Here is a 27,053-nt window from a genome sequence, read left to right as displayed (position 1 = left end):
AGCGGTCGCGCGGTTCCAGACTGTAGCGCCTAGAACCGCTCGGCCACCGCGGCCGGCGCACTCTTATTTCCAGCGCCTCTTTGATGACTGAATCTAAAAACCCATAGGCGCGGCATGGTACCTTAGTCTTTTCCAAAACAGACGTATCACCTTCCTTAATCAAATTCTTCCGGGTTGGTCCCACAACCTCATTAAATTTGAAGGACGTTATTTCACAAAACCGTGATTTAAATTATTTCATTTGCACTACTAATTTCGGGCACTGCTCATTCTCAAGAGTGTATACAGTGACAGATGTGCTTAGATGGTCCTCATATCGTCGAAACATCACAACCATGCACTGACAAGAGTACGAGGTCTGTTCAAAAAATTTTGCAGCATTCGTAATTTCGCAGGAATCGTGCGTTCGAGCGAAATACTTTTGGCATCCCTGCGTACGCCAGTGTTTGATGTGTAACTGCCGCAAGTTTCATCGTTGAATGTTTTTTAATGTAGTACACAACATTCCATTAGAACTACTGAGAGCCTTAGGAGAGCCAGGTCTAACAAAACTGTTCCATCTGGTGAGCAAGATGTATGAGACAGGCGAAATACCCTCAGACTTCAAGAAGAATATAATAATTCCAATCCCAAAGAAAGCAAGTATTGACAGATGTGAAAATTACCGAACTATCAGTTTAATAAGCAACGGCTGCAAAATACTAACACGAATTCTTTACAGGCGAATGGAAAAACAGGTAGAAGCCGACCTCGGAGAACATCAGTTTGGATTCTGTAGAAATGTTGGAACATGTGAGGCAATACTGACCCTACGACTTCTCTCAGAAAATAGATCAAGAAAAGGCAAACCTACGTTTCTAGCATTTGCAGACTTAGAGAAAGTTTTTGACAATGTTGACTGGAATACTCTCTTACAAATTCTGAATGGAGCGAAAGGCTATTTACAGTTTGTACAGAAACCAGATGGCAGTTATAACAGTCGAGAGGCATGAAAGGGAAGCTGTGGTTGGGAAGGGAGTGAGACAGGGTTGTGGCCTATCCCCGATGTTATTCAATCTGTATATTGAGCAAGCAGTAAAGGAAACAAAAGAAAAATTCGGAGTTTTAATTAAAATCCATGGACAAGAAATAAAAACTTTGAGGTTCGCCGATCACATTGAAATTCTATCAGAGACAGCAAAGGACTTGGAAGAGCAGTTGAACGGAATGGACAGTGTCTTGAAAGGAGGATATAAGATGAACATCAACAAAAGCAAAACGAGGATAATGGAATGTAGTCAAATTAAATCGGGTGAAGCTGCGGGAATTAGATTAGGAAATGAGACACAAAGTAGTGAGTTTTGCTATTTGGGGAGCAAAATAACTGATGATGGTCGAAGTAGAGAGGATATAAAATGTAGGCTGGCAATGGCAAGGAAAGCGATTCTGAAGAAGGGGAATTTGTTAACATTGAGTGTAGATTTAAGTATCAGGAAATCTTTTCTGGCAGTATTTTTATGGGGTGTAGCCCTGTCTGGAAGTGAAACATGGACGATAAATAGTTTGGACAAGAAGAGAATAGATACTTTCGAAATGTAGTGCTACAGAAGAATGCTGAAGATTAGATGGGTAGATCACATAAGTAATGAGGAGGTATTGAATAGAATTGGAGAGAAATTTGTGGCACAACTTGACTAGAAGAAGGGATCGGTTGGTAGGGCATATTCTGAGGCATCAAGGGATCACTAATTTAGTATTGGAGGGTAGCGTGGAGGATAAAAGTCGTAGAGGGAGACCATGAGATGAATACGCTAAACAGATTCAGAAGGTAGTACTTTGCAGTAGGTACTGGGAGATGAAGAAGCTTGCACAGGATAGAGTAGCATGGAGAGCTGCATCACACCAGACTCTGGAATGAAGACCACAACAACAACATGTTTTTTAATTATTGTTCAGTGCTGTATTGAGTAGAACGTTGACTCGCACAGTTTGAGAATTTAGAGACGGCAGAGTTAGACGAGCAACGCGTTTCATTAAGTTTTGCGTGAAACTTAGAAAACCTTTACACATGCAAGCAGCCTACGGTGTTGAGTGCATAAGCCGTACTCCCTGTCACGGATGGTTTACAAGGTGTACAAATGGCTCGACGAAAGTTAAAGATGACCCTCGTTCAGGACGTCCATTAACATTTACCGACGACGCTCAACTTCAAGGAAAATGAAAATGCCAATCGAATACTGACTGTCCGAGAGATTTCAGAAGAACCTGACATTTCAGTTGGATCACGTCATGAAATCCTGACGCAGCACCTTGGAATGCATCGTATTGCCGTCAAGTTCGTCCCACGGCTCATGAGTCAAGACCAGAAAAACCCTCGCCTCGCAATCTGTGAAGAGCTTTTTGATCGCGCAAATGAGAACCAAATGTTCGTTGAGGGAAACATAATAGGTGATGAGACGTGGGTCTACGGTTATGGTGTAGAGACCAAGGTTCAATCTTCGTAAAGGGTCGCGAAATGAAACTTCCTGGCAGATTAAAACCGTGTGCCGGGCCGAGACTCGAAGTCGGGACCGTTGCCTTTCGCGGGCAATTGCTCTACCAACTGAACTACCCAAGCACGACTCACGACCCGTTCTCACAGCTCCAATTCCGCCAGTACCTAGTCTCCTACGTGACAAAGGTCCCGAGTTAGAGTCTCGGTCCGGCACACAGTTTTAACCTGCCAGGAAGTTCCACATCAGCGCACACTCCTCTGCAGAGTGAAAATCTCATTCTGGTCCCGAAATGTTCTCCAAGACCAAAAATAACTCGTCAGGTCAAATGGCAAAGCCATGCTGATAGTTTTCTTTGACTTTGAAGGATTACTTCATCATGAATTCGGACTAGAGGGATAGTCTGTTAAACCATGATACTATCGGGATTCTTTGCGACGCCTGCTAGAAAATGTTAGAAGAAAACGGCCTGAAATGTGGCTCTTGCGTCACAATAACGCGCCCGCACATTCATCCCTGTTGGGGCGTGACAACGCACAAAAAAACCAAATCACTGTGCTGCCTCATCCGTACTCTCCAGGCCTGGTCTTTGTGGACTCTTTTTTTTTTTTTATTTCCAAAGTTGAAAACCCGTTGAAACGATGAAGATTTGCAACGACAGACGAGATAAAAGAAAATTCGCAGACGGAGCTTCTCGCGATCCAGCAAGATGGGTAGTGCGAAGACTGCTTCCGGAAGTGGAAACGGCGTTGGGGCCCGTGTATCAGTTGTGAAGGAGAGTATTTCGAAGGACACAATGCGCTACAAGTAAAAGGTAAGCTAATTACTTTTGAATACATTGCGGGACTGAACAGCGATCAAAGTGTTACAAATATTTACTATCAAACAGTTTTCATCACAATTTATTACAGTGACCGTTTTCGACCACTACTGTGGTCATCTTCAGACCAATGAGTAAGGACCTCCTTCTGCTGGAGAATCACTACTCCAGCAGGAGGAGGTCGTTACTAATTCGTCTGAAGATGACCGTAGTAGTGGTCGAAACCGGTCACCGTAATAAATAAATTGTGATCAAGACTGTTTTTGATAGTAAATAAAACGTAAGCGCAGAAAAATTCTGTGGACAAAGTTCCGCAATTTTCTGAACAGATGTTGTATCCAGTGTGATTTGTACTAATCATCACAAGATGAAGGCGTAGTCTACCGTCCTCTGCAGAAATATGCACGGAACGTCGGTTTTTGACGAAACGAGGACACTGTATGCACATCTGTATGTGCTGATAACGGGCAATGTGCGAAACTAGTAGTGCGAATTAGTGATGGGGAGCTCGTGAATGAGTTGTTCAAATGAACACTTCACTCCAGTGAAGTGTGAACTAACCACTCAATTTCAATGAACTGGTACTTCAAACTCTTCACAGATAACACACTCCACACTTCCTTCAAGTTCACTCACTCTCTTCCCCTCTCCCTCATCCCATTACATCGGCGTTACGTCACTCATTCTCCCTTCACTTCAGTTCCCCCTCTACTGCCTGTCGACGAATCGCGCGGCGTTTGTGGGAAACTATAGGTTTGCGATGGGTTGGGGAGGTGAGGGGCGATGGGAAGGCAGCGTCAGCTGCTTCCTGCAGTGCTGACATCATTACCCGTGACTATTTGTGCAGTTCAGTTATACTTCGCGTCTACCGGTAGCCTACCGTTGGCAGCGCTTTCGGACAAATTAATATTACAGATACAAACGAAGAGGCTGGCTGTGTGAGCACGCACAGCCAACATGAAAATAGAAGTTTTGTTAATAACACTGAAAGAGAGATTTTACCTGAAATCGTATCAATTACTACAGGTGACAGTTTACGTTTTGAATTTGGAGGGTTATGTTATTCTCAACAAAATAAAATCTACAGGAAAACTTCTGAATAATTACTTAACGTAGATATATAGACTTTGTGACAGTGGTAAACATACTCACTCTATTTTGAATTAAATTTTAAAAGGAACATGAAATTGGACTGCATTTTGTTGGTAGCCCTAGTTTTTCAGTCCATGAATACAACAAATAATGTTTCATTTGGCTGATAAAGACTTTTTTGGGCGTTTCATGAGAAAATGTCGAGCAAGATTAAATGTAATACCTTCTTTATATGTGACAGGCTTCTCTGTTTATCTTTCCTTTGACCCCTTCGACCACGCTCTATTTAAGTTAGCTCAGACGCTGTAAGAGCGTAAAACGTTGCGTGCACGCTACTGCATAGTTCGGCCATCTGTTGGTAAAATTATGAAGTATTACGAAGCTTTATTGTACGAGCGAGGCGAAGCGAGCGCAGCCGCGGCTGAGCGGCGAACTGGGCAACTTCGCCAGCCTCCCGTACTTCATCAATGAACTACTTCATTTGAACGCTTCACGGCAAAAAGTGAAATGAATGAAGTAGTTCACGGGAATCAACGAGTTCGACCCATCTCTAGTGCGAATACAATAATTTAAAACGTAGCCTCGCGGAATAATGAAATTCTTCAACGCCTTCGGTATTGTTGTGTTATGTCATTGTAGACGTGTCGGCTTGGCCGACGCTCTTCACTTCTCCCGTGCAGCACCGCTACATCCACAGCTGCAGGTGGCCGATGTACTGCGTGCAGCTGATGCTGTACACGCCAGTTGCCCGGATCCCAAGGTGGTCTCTGTGTGACACAAGCATCTTCTCGATTTTAAATGCCGAGCGCAAAATGGTTTCCATGTTGTACTTCTCCCATTATCCTGGCAATCCACGCAGTACGCTGTCCAGTGCTTACCGTCGCTGTTACTAGATCGTGGAGTACTGAATTCGATTCCCGGCCAAGATGGAGTTTTTCTTCGCCCGATGACTGGGTGTTTGTGTTGTCCTAATCCCGTCCCCTCTTATTTACCACGAACACGTGCAAGTCGTCGATTTGGCGTCACATACGCCGTCCACCATCGCCGATGTTTAAAAGTAAAATTCGCAATAGATGTAAGAGCTAATAAAACGGAAAGAGCGTATGGCTTGACGAAAGATATTTGCAGGAAGAAATGCATACGTAGAAAGATAAGACTAAAACACGCTGTCACAATTGTAATGTTTCTATTAATATGAATGCTCAATGATGAACTATGAGCAGGACAGAATAGGGGTACTTAAATATGGATGCCATACAAACTACAAATGGATGGAGAATGAAAAGCAACGAGGAGATTTACGAAAATATGAAGAAAATATCAGAAGTAATGTGATACAAAGATTAATGTTCTTTAGACACCAATACCGAATGAATGAGAACACGCTAACGAAACAAATATTCCTGTATTTCTGGGCAAAGAAATCGTCAACAGCATGGATTACAGAAATAAGAAAAGAAATAGGAAGAAACAATATCAGAGAATCGGACGTAACACAAAGAATTTTTTTTAATAAAATGCTAGAAGGCTTTCAAGACGGAAGAAATAAGAAATCCAGAACACCATGGACGGAATTAAGTAAAAAAAAAAAAAACATGATGGACTATTATAAAAATAGGAAACGAGAAGTACTGAACTTGTTATGTGATCCTAGTTCGTCAACGTGAAGATAAAAACGTATAAAAAAAGAGGGAATACCCCTTATACCGAAAGAAGCACGTTCCCGATAGTGAGGGTGCTAGTCATCCAGTCTGCGAAGATTTATGAAGCCGGAAGTAGTCTGACAAAATCAGAACGAATACTTCCGTTTAGAGTACGCTATTACACCCTTAACTCATGTATGCCATTCATAATACTTGCTCTGTGTGGATGTGAATTGAAGACAACATGACCATGAAGAATGCATTGTTGATTTTAGCCGACAACGGACCACAGTGATACATTAAGTTCTGAAATGGATCACTGACAACGAATTTAGTCTATTTCACACATCTTACTGTTGCTGGAGTTACGGACGAGTTACATGAGCTACGAATTTCATAGAAACGGTACCGAAGACGTAGCTGCGAATGGTTAAACAGAGTTTCCTGTGAAGTAGGATTCAAGCAGCTAAGTGATGGGGACATAATAATCAAAGCATGTTCGGTACAAGAAAGAGAGCAAGATTGAGACGTTGATCTGCATCAGCGTACCTAAATATTGTGACTCCGGGAAATGAGAACCATCGTAAGGAAACAAGTGGATGACAAAAAAACAGATAATTCAAATGGTTCAAATGGCTCTGAGCACTATGGGACTCAACTGCTGAGGTCATTAGTCCCCTAGAACTTAGAACTAGTTAAACCTAACTAACCTAAGGACATCACACACATCCATGCCCGAGGCAGGATTCGAACCTGCGACCGTAGCGGTCTTGCGGTTCCAGAGTGCAGCGCCTTTAACCGCACGGCCACTGCGGCCGGCCAAACAGATAATTATTTCCCGAAAGTGAACTAATTGTTTAAAGCTTTGAACATGGCTGCATTGTCAGTGACCGTTACGAGGTAAAATTAAAACAACTGCAGCCACCGGTTGCCAAAGTGAAGTTTTGACCTAGGTTTCAACCACTTCTAAGAGTGCCTTCATCAGAAATAAAGCATTTAAAACTGTCATGTCACGTGTAAAATAAATATGAAGCGATAACGCTTTAGTCTCAAAGTATTAAAATAGAAAACATAGTGTCAGGCCACTAAGGTATACTAATTCGGCCGGTGTGGCCGAGAGGCTCTAGGCGCTTCAGTCTGGAACCGCGCGACCGCTACGGTCGCAGGTTCGAAACCTGCCTCGTGCATGGATGTGTGTGATATCCTTAGGTTAGATAGGTTTAAGTAGTTCTAAGTTCTAGGGGACTGATGACCTCAGATGTTAAGTCCCATAGTGCTCAGAGCCATTTGAAACTTTTGAACCTACTAATTGCAGGTGATACAAAATACAATGTGTTTTATTTGTAATTCTGTTAGTGAGATGTCAGTTTCCCGCGATTAAGTTTACGTCAGGCAGTGGACTTCAACTGTGACGTGTAGCATGTTTTGTAAATACAGAAGTTTCCAGTAAAAGAAATCTATTCAAAAATGGTTCAAATGGCTCTGAGCACTATGGGACTTAACGTCTGAGGTCATCAGTCGCCTAGAACTTAGAACTACTTAAACCTAACTAACCTAAGGACATCATACACATCCATGCCCGAGGCAGGACTCGAACCTGCCACCGTAGTGGTGGCGCGGTTCCAGACTGTAGCGCCTACAACCGCTCGGCCACTCCGGCCGGCAAAGAAATCTGTATTTTATATTATTCATGTTTTCCGATTTTGTTTGCAGTCTCTTACACGGACAAATGGGACCTTGCTGTAAATCCAAGGTCAGGAAGTCTGTTTCGAAGGAATTCGTCTGGGATCGGCTAACTAATGATGAGGTACTGTATCAAACTGGAGAGAAAGATTTATGGCACAACTTGGCTAAAATAAGGGGTCAGTCGCGAGGGCACATTCTGTAGCACTGAGGATCTGTCAGCCTGCTAATCCATGGAAGTTTGAAGGGTTAAAAGTTGTAGAGGTTTTTCTAGCCATCAATACAGTAAGCACATTCGAGTGGATGTAGGGTGAAGTACTTATGCAGTAAATTACGTACATGTTCCTGAGGTCATGTTCACGATAAACCTTATGACGTGGAACATGTTAGCAGAACAAACATATAAAACGAACACACACACACACACACACACACACACACACACATCTCGTGGTCGTGCGGTAGCGTTCTCGCTTCCCACGCCCGGGTTCCCGGGTTCGATTCCCGGCGGGGTCAGGGATTTTCTCTGCCTCGTGATGGCTGGGTGTTGTGTGATGTCCTTAGGTTAGTTAGGTTTAAGTAGTTCTAAGTTCTAGGGGACTGATGACCATAGCTGTTAAGTCCCATAGTGCTCAGAGCCATTTGAACCATTTTGAACACACACACACACACACACACACACACACATACAAGCAAGATTAAGAAATATTTATATGGCTACCTGCTCGATATTTTCAGGTTTGTTTCTGTTTAAATGAGTAATTATATTTATCTGAGCATCCCTAAACGGCATAGAAAGGATTGCTAATGAGAATCAACTTTAAGCTACATTTGAAAACACTTCTGGTAACAGTCAGACATTTTATTTCAACAGGTAGATCGTCAAAGAGTTTTGTAGCTGCATATTTCATCCCTTTCTGTGCTACAGATAGACCCATTAAACGGCAATGATCATTTTTGTCTCCAGTGTTATACTGGTGAATGCATCTTTTACTCTCAAACGGAGATGGATTGTTGATAAATTCCATAAGTGAATAAATGCATGGTGAGGGTGCGGCTAATTTTCCCAGCTGCTTAAAGGGATGTACGTGTGTCAACCGTACTCACAATTCTGATTACGTTCTGCGCACTGAATATTTTTTGCCTAGTGAAGAGATACCTCAGAATATTATTCCTGAAGACGTCAGTGAATGAAAACGCGTAAAATATGATAACTTACTGACTGCTGTATCCCCAAAATCTACAATCATTCTTGTGGTCAGAGTAGCGGAAGCTACACCTTTTAACTGATCTATATCGCATCTCCTGTCAAATTTTTATAAATATGCCCAGCTAAGAACACAGAATTTTTGTAGCCTTCTATTATTTCTTGTTGGTATACTAAATTAACAGCAAGTGGAACATTTTTGACAGTGCAAAACATCGGAAGCTGTGTTTTCTCTAGTTTTAAAGCTAAACCATTTGTCCAAGACCAGTCAATAACTTCCACAATAACATTTATTATTTACCCTGTTAATGTGTTCTCCTCAGCCCCGCATCAATGCTTGCATCATCGGTAAAATTCTGCCTCCTGATGCAAATAAAGTGGAGATTAGTAGCAAAAGCAGCCAACAATCGGATCCTGTGGGGCTCCCATTGTAATTTCCCACATTCCAGGTGATGTGGGGTTCAGAGATGGAAGGCCCTGACAGACAAGACTAACAAGTTGGATCAAGCAAGTATTCAGATTAAAAACAATAGAAACAATAAACTCAGGTCTGGGCGTGTTTACCTGTCGCTGGAAAGCGCGTTTTGCGAAGCGAGAACGAAAGGCGCAGTGCGCTACTCACCCCTCGTCCGAGGCTTCTCCGGGCGCGAGCGCGCTCCAGCCGTCCCTGGAGCCGGTGAGCATGGCCCGGGCGGCGCCGGGGTGCGCAGCCCCCTGTTGCTGCTGGAACTGGAAGACCGTCGTCCCAGCGCCGCTGCGCCGGCCCCTGGAGAGGGTCCGCGTGCCGGCGGGGGGCGTGGCCTCGAGCTTCTCTGCGCGGCCGCCAGGCAGCGTGGCTGCGCGCGCGTCAGCCGACCGCAGCGCCACTGGCGGCGGCATCCCCAAGCAGGACGCCGCGTCCTGTTGCTCGCATTTCCCCCACTCGCTAATGTGTGGCACCGGCAATCCCATCACTTCACAGCTCTCACCGCTGTCAAACGGCACTGCTGATACTGCACGCATTCCAGAATTGTAGCAATCGTCTACCATCGCAGACCGCACCTCGTTCGACAAGCCGCCGTCCCGCGAAACGTAACGGTTTCTCGCATCGTGGCGGCAACAGTGGCAATCTGCATGTGACGCTTCTTGAAAATCTGGCGAAGTGCAACACATATGCCGGCTTCGCTGTAAGTGATTGTGAGCTCCCCGTTGGCAGCAGAAGCAGACTTGTTGGGACGACTCCGTAATACTGCACTGATGTTCCTGCGGCAAATGCGTGTGGAGGTTCGGGCAGCCGTGTTTGTAACGGACGTCGACGTGGCTGTGGTGGTTCGGCAGACATTTCTGCTTGTGTTCGTGATGAAAGTGGTCATGGTGGTGTTGGTAGTGGCTACGATGAGGATCATGTTCGTGATTACAATGCGGGCGGCATGTACCACAGTTGACATGATAACAGTAGTTCTCACCCATTCTGGAAGGTGTCCCACCATGGACAGTGGTGACATGGGAATAATGTGTCGTACTGTGATGTCCGTGAGTAGTGGTTCCAAAATCTGTAGTGACGACGTCGTTGTGCTGATAATAGTGACACCTCGTGGCGAGCGACCGCCAAGACAAATTGTTACAGTGACAGTGGGTGGCTTCATCCACTTGTTGCTGTCGTGGTGGCGCATGGTGATGGTGAACTGCGCGATGATTCGCAATATGGCGTTTAAATTCACCAACAGGTGCACAGTGGCTGAAGCAGAGAGAACATTCAGGTTTTTTGTACAGCGACTGGTCATCGTGAGTACAGAGTGATGGATGCGAGTCATATTTCGCCGACCTCTCCACCCAGGGAGATGCAGTAGGAATACGTACATCGGGCGCGCTGTTCCCACACTTCTGGTGAAGCACATCCAGTGGGAACTCTTGCTTCTGCATTAGCTGCAAGTTTTTCTCACGGCCTCTACAGATTGCCGTACCTGGTTCCATGTATCCAACATTCTGGTTTGAACCAGCTGCAGACTCATTCAGTTTCTTTCCAGTACTGTGCACTCTAGCCAGGTTTATGTCTGGTGCACTGCCCAACATCCTCGGAGGATAACCTCTAGGTGAGGAAGTGATCCATCCGTTCGCTACCGGTGTAGGTCTGTGCACATCAGGGGAACTGGCTGTCTTCTCTGGAGCATTGCCAATTGTGGCTAGAGATTGCAGGGTGTTCCATGCTGGTGCTCTGACTGGCTCTTTCAAGCTGACATCTGGTGCACTTGCAACAAGCTTCATGGCAACGCCAGGGAAAGCATTCTTCCAAAATTCGTTGTGACACACATACGATAGGCCATCTCTACTGCCACCAGTAGTTGGTTTATGAACTACGACTGGAGGCCTTGGCTCATATGATGAACCTTTGCCAGTCAATCCTATCATATTCCACTGCTCGTACCTTCCAGAAGATACAGGTATGTTCACATCAGGGGCACTGACTGTTGTTTCACTTTCATCTCTCCGCAAGGTCCCATATGGGAAATGATTCACCTTTTGGTTGATGTAAGAAAGTGGTTCGCCGTCAGTTTCATGCCACCTATTAAGCCCAGGCACCAAGTACTCATAACTTCTTGTTTGTTGATTACTGATGCCTCCGACTGGTTTCCTTCTGATGTATGGGGAACCTCTCAACCTCTGTAATGACCCCTCTTCATTAGAAATGGATGCTGGCATGTCTGTATATTCACATCCGAGCATCTCTGTGGGCTTGTTGTTGTGTTGGCTCCACACTTCTGAGTTTGTCACAAGTGTGGTATCTGCAGCCACAGACAAGGAACTCTGAGGATCCTGATGTACAGCACTGGACGCTGAGGCGACGCTTCTACCAGTAGCAGCAGCTGAAACTCTCTGCATGCCAGAAGTCTTCGCACCTTTATTCTTCTGCTGCTTGGAGCTGCCTGGCTGGTTCCCCCGTGGATTTTCAGCCTCTGAGAGTCTAAAACAACAGAAACAAATTATTTACTATAGTTACAGAAAACAAAATAGGCTCTCAAATAAGGTATATTCATGATGGATGTGGCAGTAGAACTTTTTCAGATAGCAGTTTCACAGGAAACACATTTCAAACATTTTTTGAAGAGAAAAGTAAAATAGTTCACGATAAAGCTCTCTTTTACGAGGTACACTCATGCTCATAAATTAAGGATAATGCTGATACATGGTGAAACAATGCTCTAGTGGGCGGTTTGCGGGTTTAAATCACCTCAGAGTATGACCATGCAGGTGCTTTTGACCTGCGGTCGTCACACTGCGGCGCTCGCAGCAGTCGACATATGCAGAGGTGTGTTGGTGCATGTCAGAGTACGGCGCAGCGAGTAAGTGTGCAGACGTTTTCAGATGTGCTAATGGTGACTGTGTGTAGAAAATGGCTCAAAGAACACATATTGATGACTTTATGAGGGGTAAAATACTAGGGCGACTGGAGGTTAGTCAAACAGCAGGTCGTGGCATGGGCCCTACTTGTGCCACGAAGTGTGATCTCAAGATTATGGCAACGATTCGAGCAGTCAGGAAACGTATCCAGGCGCTACAGTACGGGACGTCCACAGTGTACAACACCACAAGAAGACCGATATCTCACCACCAGTGCCCGCAGACAGCTACGGAGTACTGCAGGTAGCCTTGCTCGGGACCTTATCGCAGCCACTGGAACAGTTGTCTCCAGACACACAGTCTACAGACGACTAAAGAGAGATGGTTTATTCGCCCGGAGACCTGCAAGGTGCATTCCACTGACCTCTGGTCACAGGAGAGCCCCTAAAGCCTGGTGTCAAGAATACAGTACGTGGTCATTGGAACAGAGGTCCCAGGTTATGTTCACAGATGTGTCTCAACAGTGATTCTCGATGGGTTTTCGTCTGGTGTGAACCAGGAACCAGATACCAATCCCTTAATGTCCTTGAAAGGGACCTTTATGGAGGTAATGGTTTGATGGTGTGGGGTGGGATTATGATTGGTGCATGTACAGCCCTGCATGTCTTTCACAGAGGAACTATAACAGGTCAGGTGTACTGGGACGTCATTTTGTACCAGTATGTCTGCCTTTTCAGTTATGCAGTGGGTCCCATCTTCCTCCTGATGGATGATTACGCACAGCTCCACCGAGCTGTCATCGTGGAGGAGTACCTTGAAACAGAAGGTATCAGGCGAATGGAGTGGCCTGCTTGATCTCCAGACCTAAACCCCATCAAGCACGTCTGGAATGCTCTCGGTCGACGTATCGCTGCATGTCTTCAAACGCCTATGACACTTCAGGAGCTCTGACAGGCTCTGGTGCAAGAATGGGAGGCTATACCCCAGCAACTGCTCGACCACATGATCCATACTATGCCAACCCGTTCTACGGTCTGTATATGTGTGCATGGTGATCATATCCCATATTGATGCCAGGGTAGATGAAACAGTGACGTATTGTAGCACGTGTTTCGGGACGGTTTTCTCAACTTATCACCAATACCGTGGACTTACAGATCTGTGTTGTGTGTGTTCCCTATGTGCCTATGCTATTAGCGCCAGCTTTGTGTAGCGCCACGTTGTGTGGCACCACATTCTGCAGTTATCCTTAATTTATGTGCATGAGTGTACATTCAAGTTATAACACCCCCGATTTTTTCTTAGGACCAGATACAGAAAGAAACGTGTTGTTATTTTAAAATATGCATCCGCACTGTGGTGTCACCGCCAGACACCACACTTGCTAGGTGGTAGCTTTAAATCGGCCGCGGTCCATTAGTACATGTCGGACCCGCGTGTCGCCACTGACAGTGATCGCAGACCGAGCGCCACCACACGGCAGGTCTCGAGAGACTTACTAGCACTCGCCCCAGTTGTACGGACGACTTAGCTAGCGATGCACACTGACGAAGCCTCGCTCATTTGCAGAGCCGATAGTTAGAATAGCCTTCAGCTAAGTCAATGGCTACGACCTAGCAAGGCGCCATTAGCATTACATAGCAATTGATAGTTATCGTATGAAGCATGTCTCATCAAGAGCGATGTACCACAAGGATGGATTAAAGTTAAGTATTCCACGAGCTACGTACTTTTCTTTATAGCATTCATTACGTATCCTGTTTCAGACCTATCTCTAGCCTGCGTGAGTTAACGCGTGCGTTTCGGCTACTTCCGAGTGGCGTGGCTGTCTTGTTACGCCACAACACACACATTGTGAATACGTGACAGTGGTGGTAGCACATTTTAGTACACAAAAGTCTGGTAGCAGCAGCGAGAATGAGGACTGTTTCTGATACATAAATTGACTTTTTCATTACTGAAAGGTGGTGTAATCATTCGTTTTCTCCGCTTTTTTGGTGTGATACCAACAGAAATTCCTCACCAGATGAGAGCGACATGTGATATCGGTATCATGGGTTTGTGTAATGTGCCTTCGTTGGTACGACACTTCAAAGAGGACAGAAAGACATGTGACAGCAAACCAGGGCAATCTTGGCCTTACACCAGCCTGTCTGACGTCATATTCGAGAGAGTGGAGAAAGGTGTACTCGAGGAACACCGAATGAGTGTAGTAGAACTCATCACCCCCAAAGTTGGCATTTCTCTGGAATCTGTGCATGAGGACATGAAAATGCGAAATGTCCTCTTGGCAGCTCCACGTCACGAATGCTGCTGGATGACCACATGATTGCACACAGCCAGGTAATGTTGACACATGATAAAAGCATGAATGGGACTTTCTTTTCCACAATTGTGACAATGTATGAGACACGGATGAGGTTTTTCAATACTGAAAGGAGGTGCCAGTCACCGTAATGGGACCACAGACACTCTAGGCCCCTCCCCCACAAAAAAGAGTAAGCAGCAGTACTGGAAAAATTATGGTGGCCATGGTCTGGGACAGTGATACCATAATCCTTTCTCATTGCTCCCAAAAGGCAGGTGCCAGGTGCAACGTACCAAAATGTTTTATACACTCCTGGAAATTGAAATAAGAACACCGTGAATTCATTGTCCCAGGAAGGGGAAACTTTATTGACACATTCCTGGGGTCAGATACATCACATGATCACACTGACAGAACCACAGGCACATAGACACGGGCAACAGAGCATGCACAATGTCGGCACTAGTACAGTGTATATCCACCTTTCGCAGCAATGCAGGCTGCTATTCTCCCATGGAGACGATCGTAGAGATGCTGGATGTAGTCCTGTGGGACGGCTTGCCATGCCATTTCCACCTGGCGCCTCAGTTGGACCAGCGTTCGTGCTGGACGTGCAGACCGCGTGAGACGACGCTTCATCCAGTCCCAAACATGCTCAATGGGGGACAGATCCGGAGATCTTGCTGGCCAGGGTAGTTGACTTACACCTTCTAGAGCACGTTGGGTGGCACGGGATACATGCGGACGTGCATTGTCCTGTTGGAACAGCAAGTTCCCTTGCCGGTCTAGGAATGGTAGAACGATGGGTTCGATGACGGTTTGGATGTACCGTGCACTATTCAGTGTCCCCTCGACGATCACCAGTGGTGTACGGCCAGTGTAGGAGATCGCTCCCCACACCATGATGCCGGGTGTTGGCCCTGTGTGCCTCGGTCGTATGCAGTCCTGATTGTGGCGCTCACCTGCACGGCGCCAAACACGCATACGACAATCATTGGCACCAAGGCAGAAGCGACTCTCATCGCTGAAGACGACACGTCTCCATTCGTCCCTCCATTCACGCCTGTCGCGACACCACTGGAGGCGGGCTGCACGATGTTGGGGCGTGAGCGGAAGACGGCCTAACGGTGTGCGGGACCGTAGCCCAGCTTCATGGAGACGGTTGCGAATGGTCCTCGCCGATACCCCAGGAGCAACAGTGTCCCTAATTTGCTGGGAAGTGGCGGTGCGGTCCCCTACGGCACTGCGTAGGATCCTACGGTCTTGGCGTGCATCCGTGCGTCGCTGCGGTCCGGTCCCAGGTCGACGGGCACGTGCACCTTCCGCCGACCACTGGCGACAACATCGATGTACTGTGGAGACCTCACGCCCCACGTGTTGAGCAATTCGGCGGTACGTCCACCCGGCCTCCCGCATGCCCACTATACGCCCTCGCTCAAAGTCCGTCAACTGCACATACGGTTCACGTCCACGCTGTCGCGGCATGCTACCAGTGTTAAAGACTGCGATGGAGCTCCGTATGCCACGGCAAACTGGCTGACACTGACGGCGGCGGTGCACAAATGCGTCGCAGCTAGCGCCATTCGACGGCCAACACCGCGGTTCCTGGTGTGTCCGCTGTGCCGTGCGTGTGATCATTGCTTGTACAGCCCTCTCGCAGTGTCCGGAGCAAGTATGGTGGGTCTGTCACACCGGTGTCAATGTGTTCTTTTTTCCATTTCCAGGAGTGTACAATTAGGTACTTCAAGCATTGTGTGGAAAATGGCTGGAAAAAGCTGCTTTTGTGCTTTTTCAGCAAGACAACACGCCATTGCATTGAGAGAAGGTGATGCTGCAGTTTGTTCTTGAAAACAACCCAGAAATAACTTTTCATGCCCTTTACTCGCCTGGTCCCGCTCTTAAGGACTTTTGGCTGTTTCCAACGATGAAAAACACTCTCCATGGTTGCACATTCACAAACTGTGCCGCTACCACATAAGCGATTTACCAGTGATCAAACCAGACTCCTAAAGAAGCGTTTGCAGCAGCCACAGAATCATGGCGTTGATGCGGTGATAAATTTGTATGGCTGCAGGGAGATTACGTTGCAAAGTGACACAAGTTTCACAAATTTCTTGTCATAAGTTTGCGAGAAGAAAAATTGGAAGTATTATAACGCGAATGCACTTCGTGTAGGGTATGAGTAGGATAGGGCAAAGAAAAATTATCACCTTCTAAAAAATGGTTCAAATGGCTCTGAGCACTATGGGACTCAACTGCTGAAGTCATTAGTCCCCTAGAACCTAGAACTAGTTAAACCTAACTAACCTAAGGACATCACAAACATCCATGCCCGAGGCAGGATTCGAACCTGCGACCGTAGTGGTCTTGCGGTTCCAGACTGCAGCGCCTTTAACCGCACAGCCACTTCGGCCGGCTGTCACCTTCTGTTAGGTATTAAGTTAATCTCAGGTTTTATAAACTTAATCCATACTTCAGTGTGGTACTTTTTTATTGCATGCACTTTTATATCAATGTGACATTATCATAAAAAAGAAAATAGAAGCAAATGAGTAATTGGAATGAAAAGAAATTTAATTTTTCACGAAAAGACAAAGGTTTTATTGAGGTGTAAACCTGAACACGACATTGAAATTAAGTGTAGTAGCAGTTGTAGTAGTAGCAGTATTAGTTCTTAACCACAAAATCACTAAAAAATTAGAAAATTAGTCAAGAGAAGTCTAACAACCAAGACTACCTGTTGTACTAAACATATACACTAAACGGTTGGAAAACTAAGGTTAAATTGTTACAAAACAGCTATAAATAAAGAACAGAAAAAGAGCATGTCATTGTAGTTACAATATATACGGACTGTCTAAGCAAATGCCACTTAAATTTCAACTTTGTATTATTAACTGAAATATTGTATGAAATATACGTAATTAAGAGAGCATTTTTTGTAAATGCTGATTTGCAAATGAAACCAAAATTATTTGGGCGATACTGCTATTTTGTTCTCACATCAGACTGAGATTACTAGAAGCCAAAAATATGAGCCACTAGCATTAAAAAAGATTTTTCATCTCTGGTGTGTAACTATCAAAACAGTTTTATACTCCATAATTAAAAAATCTCGTCTTCTTCATTGTAAGCGTACTTTGGACACTACAAACAAAGGATTAGGAATACAAAAAGCAAAACTGTAACATCCAAAGCAAAAATAAGAACAATAATTACGAAAATATTCAGTCAGTTGTATAACAAAAGAAACCCATGGAAAGTAGAGATGTTCTGGGAGCTGCTAGAATCAACACCCAAAAACTTCCAGATAATGATATTAAAATTCTAGTGGGAGACATAAATCCAAGAATTGGGAAAGAAAATTTTTTCACAAAATTGCCTGTGAGTTTCAGCAAAAGACATATGGAACTGTACCAGTTGAAATTGATGTCCACGAATTTCAAAAGGTTATTCTGCAAACAGAAGACCTGTAAATCGCCAAGTAAACTCCTTAGAGAAATCCAAACAAACCACATAGAGAAATCCGTGAAAAATGAGAAGGAAATCGTGAATTTGAAGGTTAAGAAAGGAATATATCGAAACAGACCTCTATTCAATAATTATCAAGAGGGAGTTCATTAAAATCAGTTAAACATTTAGAAGATAATAATAGATATATTTGGAATAAGGGATATAATAACAAACAAAGAACTCAATTAAAAAATGCTAGACTTTGATGCCCAAACGTGCGGGGTATAGGGGACATGATACCTGAGCTTCAACAACAAGAGATAAGAAATGTAAATGGTGAAGCTAAGAGTGTGAGGAGGCCCTCACAAAAGGGATATCAACAGGGGCATTCGAACAAGAAGGAACGTTCTTTTCTAACACTTTTCATTACGTCGCCTTCTTGTCAGTTTCTGTTCAGTACGAAGTTTTACAATTGATTTTAAACTAACTACCTGATTAGCTGGGGACTTTTAACTTTCAATATAGCTCAGAACTGGACGACAATGCAATATTAACTCGCGTTCTTGTCTGGTGTGTAGCTGAAAGTTACTTTATGTTCCACTGCTACTACCCCCTATTGCTGTTACTTTCGCAAATCGTTCGCGGTAAGAATGATTCCTGGTATGTCTCCATGTGAGCTCAAATCTCTCTAATTGTACCTCCACAGACTTTTTTCGAGGTGTACATAGGAAGAAGCAATCTACTGGTTGCCTCACATGAGGAGAAACATAAATAAAACTGATATTCAACACATGTGTCTGTTATAATCTCATCAGAATGTTTAAAATCAATTTAAAAATTTCACTCACATAAGACTAAGAAGCAGAAAATAATTACTTAAATGAAAAAAAAAACAACATTTCAATTTAGCACATTTTTAAAACTGATTAAGAAATATGAAATTATTCTCCGAGTCGGTTACAGATTTCTAACAACGCGCAGATAGCCCTGAAAACTCGTGCTTGTGAATTTTTAATAAGAATGAGGCTACTTGTAAAATTTAAATGAGCTGCACGCATTATGTAATAGTGAGGAGTACAGAGAGTAGCCAACGTTGAGAAAAATCATGCAACAGTTCATACCATTTTCAGGGCAATAAACTTGTTAGTGACTTAGGTGAACTATTCATGATCAATCATCTATTGAATGCGCGTCGTTATTGGTTTTAGAATTTGCAAGTATTGTCATAGCTATTAATAACTTACAAGCACACATTTTAAGGACTATCTGTATGGGGTTAGGAATCTGTATGGAGCTAGGAAAAATTATTTTATGATTTTTAGTTTGTTTTAAAAACTTATTACATTAAAATCTTTTTCATGTAAGTAATAATTAAAATTTAAGGAATTTCGATGGCAAGCAGCCAACATGATAAAAAGCACTACAGTGCACATATAATAAACACCAACTCTGTCAAATTGGAAACGATTTTCAGAAAAACGAGAAAGACCCTACAAAGTACTTAAATATAACCTCTCAAGATGTAACCTTCCAGATCCTTATTTTCGAAAACAGTGTAGAAGGCCATCATCATCCAACAAAGAAAACAGTGAATTATTGGCTAAATATTTCAAGAAACGATTAAAATGTGGCACACCAAAAGGCAGACTCAAAAAACACCTAAATTACTTAATTCCTGGAACTGAACCCACACAATACGAAAGAACTGTTAGAAATAATTCAGTAAAAATAACAAAGAAGCGAGTGATGATGGAATAATTGCAGAATTATGGATACTGTCTGATGGAAATGTATTACAGACGTGAGAAGTATTTAAACCGACAAACTCTGGGAGGTTGTAGGGGACATCAAAACGAATATTTTTCCCTAATGTCATTTTTTCCTATGAGGTGTATTTTAACCGGTAGAGGAAGATTTCTTTGGCGGCAAATTAAGTAAACCAACAGACACTTTTCCATTTTTTTATGACCAAGAGACAACACATTAACACAACCCAATTACAGTAGATTTTCAAAAATGTCTCCATTGACACGTAAACAAAGGTTACACCGTCGGATCATGTTCTGTCTGACGCGGGCAAAATCCCCAGGAGTATCCTAAATTGTTCCTGCTGCTGCTACTATGCGGGGAACCAGATCCTCTTCTGATGCAACAGGAGTTGCGTAAACAAGGTTGCGCATCTCTCCACCACACAAGAAAGTCCGGAGGGGACATATCTGGGGATCGAGCAGGCCATGGTACAGGACCACCTCTGCCAATCCACGTTTCTGGTAACTGTCGGTCCAGGAATTGATGCACACGACGACTGAAATGTGACAGCGCCCCGTCATGTTGGAACCACATGCGTTGTCTTGTAGGGAGCGGGACGTCTTCCAGCAATTCTGGCAAAGCTCTGGCGAGAAAATTGTAATAGTGCCTGTCATTTAATGGCCTAGGTAGCAGATACGGCCCAATTAAACAGTCCCCAAAAACACCGACCCACACATTAACGAAGAACCGCACTTGATGCGCGATAGTAACTGTGGCATGTGGGTTATCCTCACTCCAAACATGCGAATTGAGCGTGTTGAAGACTCCATCACGCCCAAACGTTGCTTCATCGGTAAACAACACATAGAATGGTAATGTAGGATGCATTTCACACTGTCCCGGGTACCACCGCGAAAACTGTGCTCTGGGTGGATAATCAACTGGTTCCAGGTTGTGGACACGCTGTATATGAAATGGACGTAACAATTGCTCTCAGAGGACTGTTCTTACATTCATCTGATTCGTCCCCATGTTACGTGCAGTTGCACGAGTGCTGACTGAAGGATCCCCTTCCAGATGCTGGAAGACAGCTTCCTCAAATTGCAGCGTTCTTACCGTGCGACGGCGTCCCTGTCCAGGTAATCTGCTAAATGACCCGGTCTCACGCAGACGTTGGTACACAGCAACAAAGGTCGTATGATGCAGGATACGGCGATTAGGATATTGTTGTTGATAAACCCGCTGTGCAGCTCGTCCGTTGTGGTGCGCTACGTAGTACGCACTAACCATATCAGTGTACTCACTCCAGGTGTATCGCTCCATTAGTAAACAGAGACAATGCACTACTGCACTGGTGGACAGCAGTTGTCTACAACTGAAGAGCGTAATACGCCCTCTAACAACTGAGGATCGTAATACGCCAACAACTGAAGAACGTAATACGGCCTCCACCGGTTTACATAAACCTCATAGGAAAAATGATATTAGGGAAAAATATTTGTTTTGATGTCCACTACAGCCTCCCAGAAATTGTCGGTTTAAATACTTTTCAACCGAATTAAAATGTGACGTACCAAAAGGCAGACTCCAAAAACACCTACATTACTTAATTCCCGGAATTGAACCCACAAAATACGAAAAACTGTTATAAATAATTCAGTAAAAATAACAAAGAAGCGAGTGATGATGGAATAATTGCAGAATTGTGGACACTGTCTGATGGAAATCTATTACAGATGTCAAAACGAATAAGGCACAAATTCCAGAGAGCTGAAAGTACCAACTAATTCATCCTTTATATAAGAAAAGGAGACAACACCGGTGTCAACAGCTACAGAGGAATACCACACTGCTGCTGGTTACATACAACGTGCTTTCCAAAGCGCTACTTTATGTGATATAGTACAAGGTAGACAACAAAACTGGGGGGTGTAAAACATCTCTGTTTCAAATACTCGAAGAGTGTCGTGAGGTTGATACAAGAAGAAACGTAATCTGGCAAACAATATCTAAAGTTTGTTTTCAGAATACTATCTAACGCTTCGTTAGACAGGAAGACGACATATATTTACCCAAATATTAATTTTTTTCACAGATTTGGCTAAGTCAATATTTGTAAAACTCTAATTCCTCTCTCTCTCAAACTTGAAACTATGGGGAGAGATGGAGAGTTTTAGTTTTACCGAAAAAAAAATTTACGAAGTAAATAAGTATTTTTTTATTTATCCTTAACCATTTTCCACGCAAAAATGAGAACATGGATTTTCTTGAATTACAGCGTCAACTACCAAGATTCAAAACAAAATGTACGTAGTTTTTATGTACAATCTGATTCTTCAATTAAAAATACATACCGATCTGCAACACAGTTGAAGCACAATACCCAGTGATCCATGAAACAGTTTCTGTTTTATTCTTTTTTTCTGAATGAGTGAAAATGCAAAATGTTCTAAGTGTTAGATTGGATATGTCTCAGGAGGCGTCTCTCTGTTAGTACACAACTGATTGGCGTCCAAAAGGATGAGGAGGTATTGTGATACCAGAGGATTTTGCTGCGCAGAAAATAACGAGACAAATTAGGGAATAAGTAATTTACTAAGAACACTCTACGATCTACATCTACATACATACTCCGCAATCCACCATACGGTGCGTGGCGGAGGGTACCTCGTACCACAACTAGCATCTTCTCTCCCTGTTCCACTCCCAAACAGAACGAGGGAAAAATGACTGCCTATATGCCTCTGTACGATCCCTAATCGCTCTTGTCTTATCTTTGTGGTCTTCCTGTGAAATGTAAGTTGACGGCAGTAAAATTGTACAGCAGTAAGCCTCAAATGCTGATTCTCTAAATTTCCTCACAAAGTAGCTATTCACGAAAAGAACGCCTCCTTTCCTCTAGAGACTCCCACCCGAGTTCCTGAAGCATTTCCGTAACACTCGCGTCATGATCAGACCTACCAGTAACAAATCTAGCAGCCCGCCTCTGAATTGCTTCTATGTCCTCCCTCAACCCGACCTGATAGGCATCCTCGAGCAGTACTCAAGAATAGATCGTATTAGTGTTTTATAAACGGTCTCCTTTACACATGAATCACATCTTCCCTAAATTCTACCAATGAACCGAAGACGACTATTAGCCTTCCCCACAACTGCCATTACATGCTTGTCCCACTTCATATCATTCTGCAATGTTACGCCCAAATATTTAATCGACGTGACTGTGTCAAGCGCTACACTACTAATGGAGTATTCAAACATTGCAGGATTCTTTTTCCTATTCGTCTGCATTAATTTACATTTATCTATATTTAGAGTTAGCTGCCATTCTTTACACAAATTACAAATCCTGTCCAAGTCATCTTGTATCCTCCTACAGTCACTCAACGACGACACCTTCCCGTACACCACAGCATCATCAGCAAACAGCCGCACATTGCTATCCACCCTATCCAAAAGATCATTTATGTAGATAGAAAACAACAGCGGACCTAGCACACTTCCCAGGAGCACTCCAGATGATACCCTCACCTCCGATAAACACTCACCATCGGGGACAACGTACTGGGTTCTATTTCTTAAGAAGTCTTCGAGCCACTGACATACTTGGGAACCAATCCCATATGCTTGTACCTTAGTTAGGAGTCTGCAGTGGGGCACCGAGTCAAACGCTTTCCGGAAGTCAAGGAATATGGCATCCGTCTGGTACCCTTCATCCATGGTTCGCAAGATATCATGTGAAAAAATGGCGAGTTGCGTTTCGCAGCAGTGATGCTTTCTAATGACGTGCTGATGCATGGACAGCTACACTAGGGAACCGACTGGTTTTAAGTGTCAATATGAAGGTTTTACAATAGAATCTTGCAAAGAAGAAAAGAGCAAGCAGCCATTGTTACCAGTGGTATTTACTTACACAAACAGCGCCGTTATCAGTGCACTCGTCGAACAGCTGTTCATAATTACGTTACATTTGTTATTGTATGTTTCCAGAATAAGATTTTCACTCTGCAGCGGAGTGTGCGCTGATATGAAACTTCCTGGCCGATTAAAACTGTGTGCCCGACCGAGACTCGAACTCGGGACCTTTGCCTTTCGCGGGCAAGTGCTCTACCATCTGAGCTACCGAAGCACGACTCACGCCCGGCCTCACAACTTTACTTCTGCCAGTAACTCGTCTCCTACCTTCCAAACTTTACAGAAGCTCTCCTGCGAACCTTGCAGAACTAGCACTCCTGAAAGAAAGGATATTGCGGAGACATGGCTTAGCCACAGCCTGGGGGATGTTTCCAGAATAAGATTTTCACTCTGCAGCGGAGTGTGCGCTGATATGAAACTTCCTGGCAGATTAAAACTGTGTGCCCGACCGAGACTCGAACTCGGGACCTTTGCCTTTCGCGGGCACTTGCCCGCGAAAGGCAAAGGTCCCGAGTTCGAGTCTCGGTCGGGCACACAGTTTTAATCTGCCAGGAAGTTTCGTTATTGTATGTTGTTCGACAACTAATGTAAAACAACAAATGTAGTATAAACTTGAACAGCTGTCATTTCGAAAACACTAAAGGCGTTAATTATGTGTGTTATTACCACTTGCGAACCAGTCAGTGCTTCGCAATTGCTAAACACGTATGAGAATTGGACATACATCCTAAAATCCTTCCCCCAGCTGTCTCTGTGTCCTACTCCCCCTGTCTGTCTGTTTCCTCCTCTTCCTTCTCCTCCTCCTCCTCCAACCCCTCCTGTCTCTCTCTCTCCATCTCTTGCAACACCCATTCCTCCTCCACTTCCTCCCCCCCTCTACTCTACGTCCATTTCCTTCCTTCCTCTCTGCCCATCTCTCCTTCTCCTCACCCTCTACCCTCGAGCCTTGTTTGGTTCAGTCTGTTGGGATCTTTGGTCTACGGACTACGAGGGAGACCTCTTCAGCTACTGAATCTATGAGGACAGCATTTTACACAGCTCTACTTCTGTGAAACGGTAGTATTATGAAGTTTCGGACGATTCTGACAGAATAGTGGTATTCTAATCATAAACTGATATGCCATAAATACAGCTTTCTTGTTTTCTGTAAAGCCGACAACAAAGAAGAAATGAAAACAATACATTGTTCCGTGTACGATATCTGTTTTAAGTTGTGTATATAGAGGAAGAATATGTAAAGGCCTTATTTCAATAGTGGTACAAGTCCATTTCTGTTCATCTTGAGATACAGAGTCCTAAACTTAAATGAGCGCTGAAAAATCTGCAGTTGAGATACTAGAAATATTCAAGCATATGGCTTCTTGCTATAGATGAACGTTTCTTTCTGTTTATTTGGATCATTAATTTCAGAAGCATTATAGGCCGAAAAGTGGAGGTAATGGACTTGTACCACTATTGAAATAAGCCCTTCATATACAGGGTGACACAGAATAACTGGAATTTTTGAAATGAGTAGTGGCAGCCATGGGCAGGTGGCAGCACTGCGGGTTAGTGATAGTTAGCGAGTAAACAGTCCGCCATTTCAGTAATCATGGATCAGTGGAACGGACAACAGCGTGCGTTAGCCATAAAAATGTTTTATAAAAACAGTGATAGTTTGCTAGCGGCGCAGAGGGAGTTTCGACGTTTTTTTTTTTATTTAGGACGTCATGATACCGTTCCGTCGAAACACTCGATAAAATGTTGGATTAATAACTTTGAAGAGACTGGATCTGCCCTCAAGAGGACACCAAGAGGACGACAAGAAGTGTGCGTTCTCAAGCGAACACTGATGTACGCGAGTCTGTCTTACGGAGCGCATGGCGTTCGATTCGTAAGCAGGCAGCAGTGTTTGGAATGTCCTTGGAGAGTGTCCACAGAATTCTTCATCTTGATTTAAAAATTCACGCGTACGAACTACAGATGGTGCAACAATTGAAGGACAACGATTACCGGTTACGATTAGGAATCTGTCAACAAATCATAACAAAAATAAATAGTGACGATGAATTTTACGAGTTGTGCCGTGTAAGCCGCATTATGCAGTGAACCGGCGACGGTTCGGTTAGCTGTGTAGTGTATGGTGTTAATTGTGTTCCTACAAGCGCTGCTAACAAAGCCACACGTCTGCAGTAATGATGAATACGCAGATATGGTGTGTGTTTATGGCTTCTGCGACGGTAGTGTAACCGCTGCAAGAGAAGAATACCAGAGGCGCTTTCCGACTCGACGATTACCTGTTCGCAGGGTGTTTACCAAAGTGTTTATCACTTAGCGTGCAAAGGCTCTCTTCCAAGTAGACATTTTTTGCCCGAGCGTGCACCTCAACAAACTTTGCAGGAACAGGAAGAAATTATTATCGCAAATGTTGAGCGAAGTCCCGGTACGAGCATACGAAGAATGTCCCTGCGTACGAATGCCCCACAGACATGTGCATGGGAAAAATTACATGCGGAAAAGCTGTATCTATTTCACATACAGCGTGTCCAAAATCCCTACGTTGGCGACAATGCCCAACGACTTCAATTCTGTCACTGGGTAATTGAGAATAGTCATTTGCTTCCATACATACTATTCACTGACGAACCACAGTTTTCATGACATGGAATAAACAACACATCCAGTAATCATCGATGGTCTTGGGGAAATACACAAGGATCAGTGGACAGCAATTTTCAAGTTCGTTTTGCCATAAATGTTTGGTGCGGCATGATCGGTAACCTTTTGATAGGTCCATTTATTATCAATCAGCGATCGACGGGAGAGAGGTAACTGCATTTTTTGGAAAATTCTTTTCTGGAACTATTGGAAGACATTCCTTTAACCAAGCGAACTGGAATGTACATTCAACATGACGGTGCCCCTCCACATGTTACATTACGTGTGAGGGACCATCTCAACCACCACTACCCTAATCGCTAGATTGGCCGTGGCTGTGCAACTAACTGGCCTCCAAGATCACCTGACCTTACACCTCCAGATGTCTGTTTATGGGGTTGGATGAAGTCAGAGGTGCACAAAGTGAAGGTAAATACACGAGACGAACTGATTCATCACATCATGGACGCTTCTGAATTGATTAGGAACCAACCACAGTCAACTGAACAAGCAACACAACATGTTAACGCTAGAGCGCAAAAGTGCATTCATGTTCTTAGTGGGATATTCGAACTTGTTCTGTGAACTGTACAACATCCGTATGATAAGTGTTAAAGCTGCTTTAAAAGACGTGGACGTCTTTTCAATTGAATACATGTAACATGCATGTTGTAATGCATTATGTACTAAATGCAAAGTAAATAAACATTATGTAAGAATGTGTAACATAGCTGTACTTCTATGTAACCTTGTTTTC

General features: G+C 44.0%; 1 protein-coding gene across 1 annotated transcript in view; it reads right to left on the bottom strand.

The window, feature by feature from the left end:
• Positions 1 to 27,053, bottom strand: part of LOC126209863 (uncharacterized) — a 193,810-nt gene that overhangs the window by 133,135 nt on the left and 33,622 nt on the right. The window contains exons 4-5 of the mRNA XM_049938989.1: positions 10,721 to 11,857; positions 9,539 to 9,886 (exon numbers count right to left, since the gene is read on the bottom strand). Of these exons, the coding sequence (XP_049794946.1) occupies positions 9,539 to 9,886; positions 10,721 to 11,857 (1,485 nt within the window). The remainder of the gene's footprint in view (positions 1 to 9,538; positions 9,887 to 10,720; positions 11,858 to 27,053) is intronic.

Source organism: Schistocerca nitens, chromosome 10, assembly GCF_023898315.1.
Source record: "Schistocerca nitens isolate TAMUIC-IGC-003100 chromosome 10, iqSchNite1.1, whole genome shotgun sequence".
Classification (NCBI taxonomy): Eukaryota; Metazoa; Arthropoda; class Insecta; order Orthoptera; family Acrididae; genus Schistocerca; species Schistocerca nitens.
This window is presented reverse-complemented; position numbering and strand designations above follow the sequence as displayed.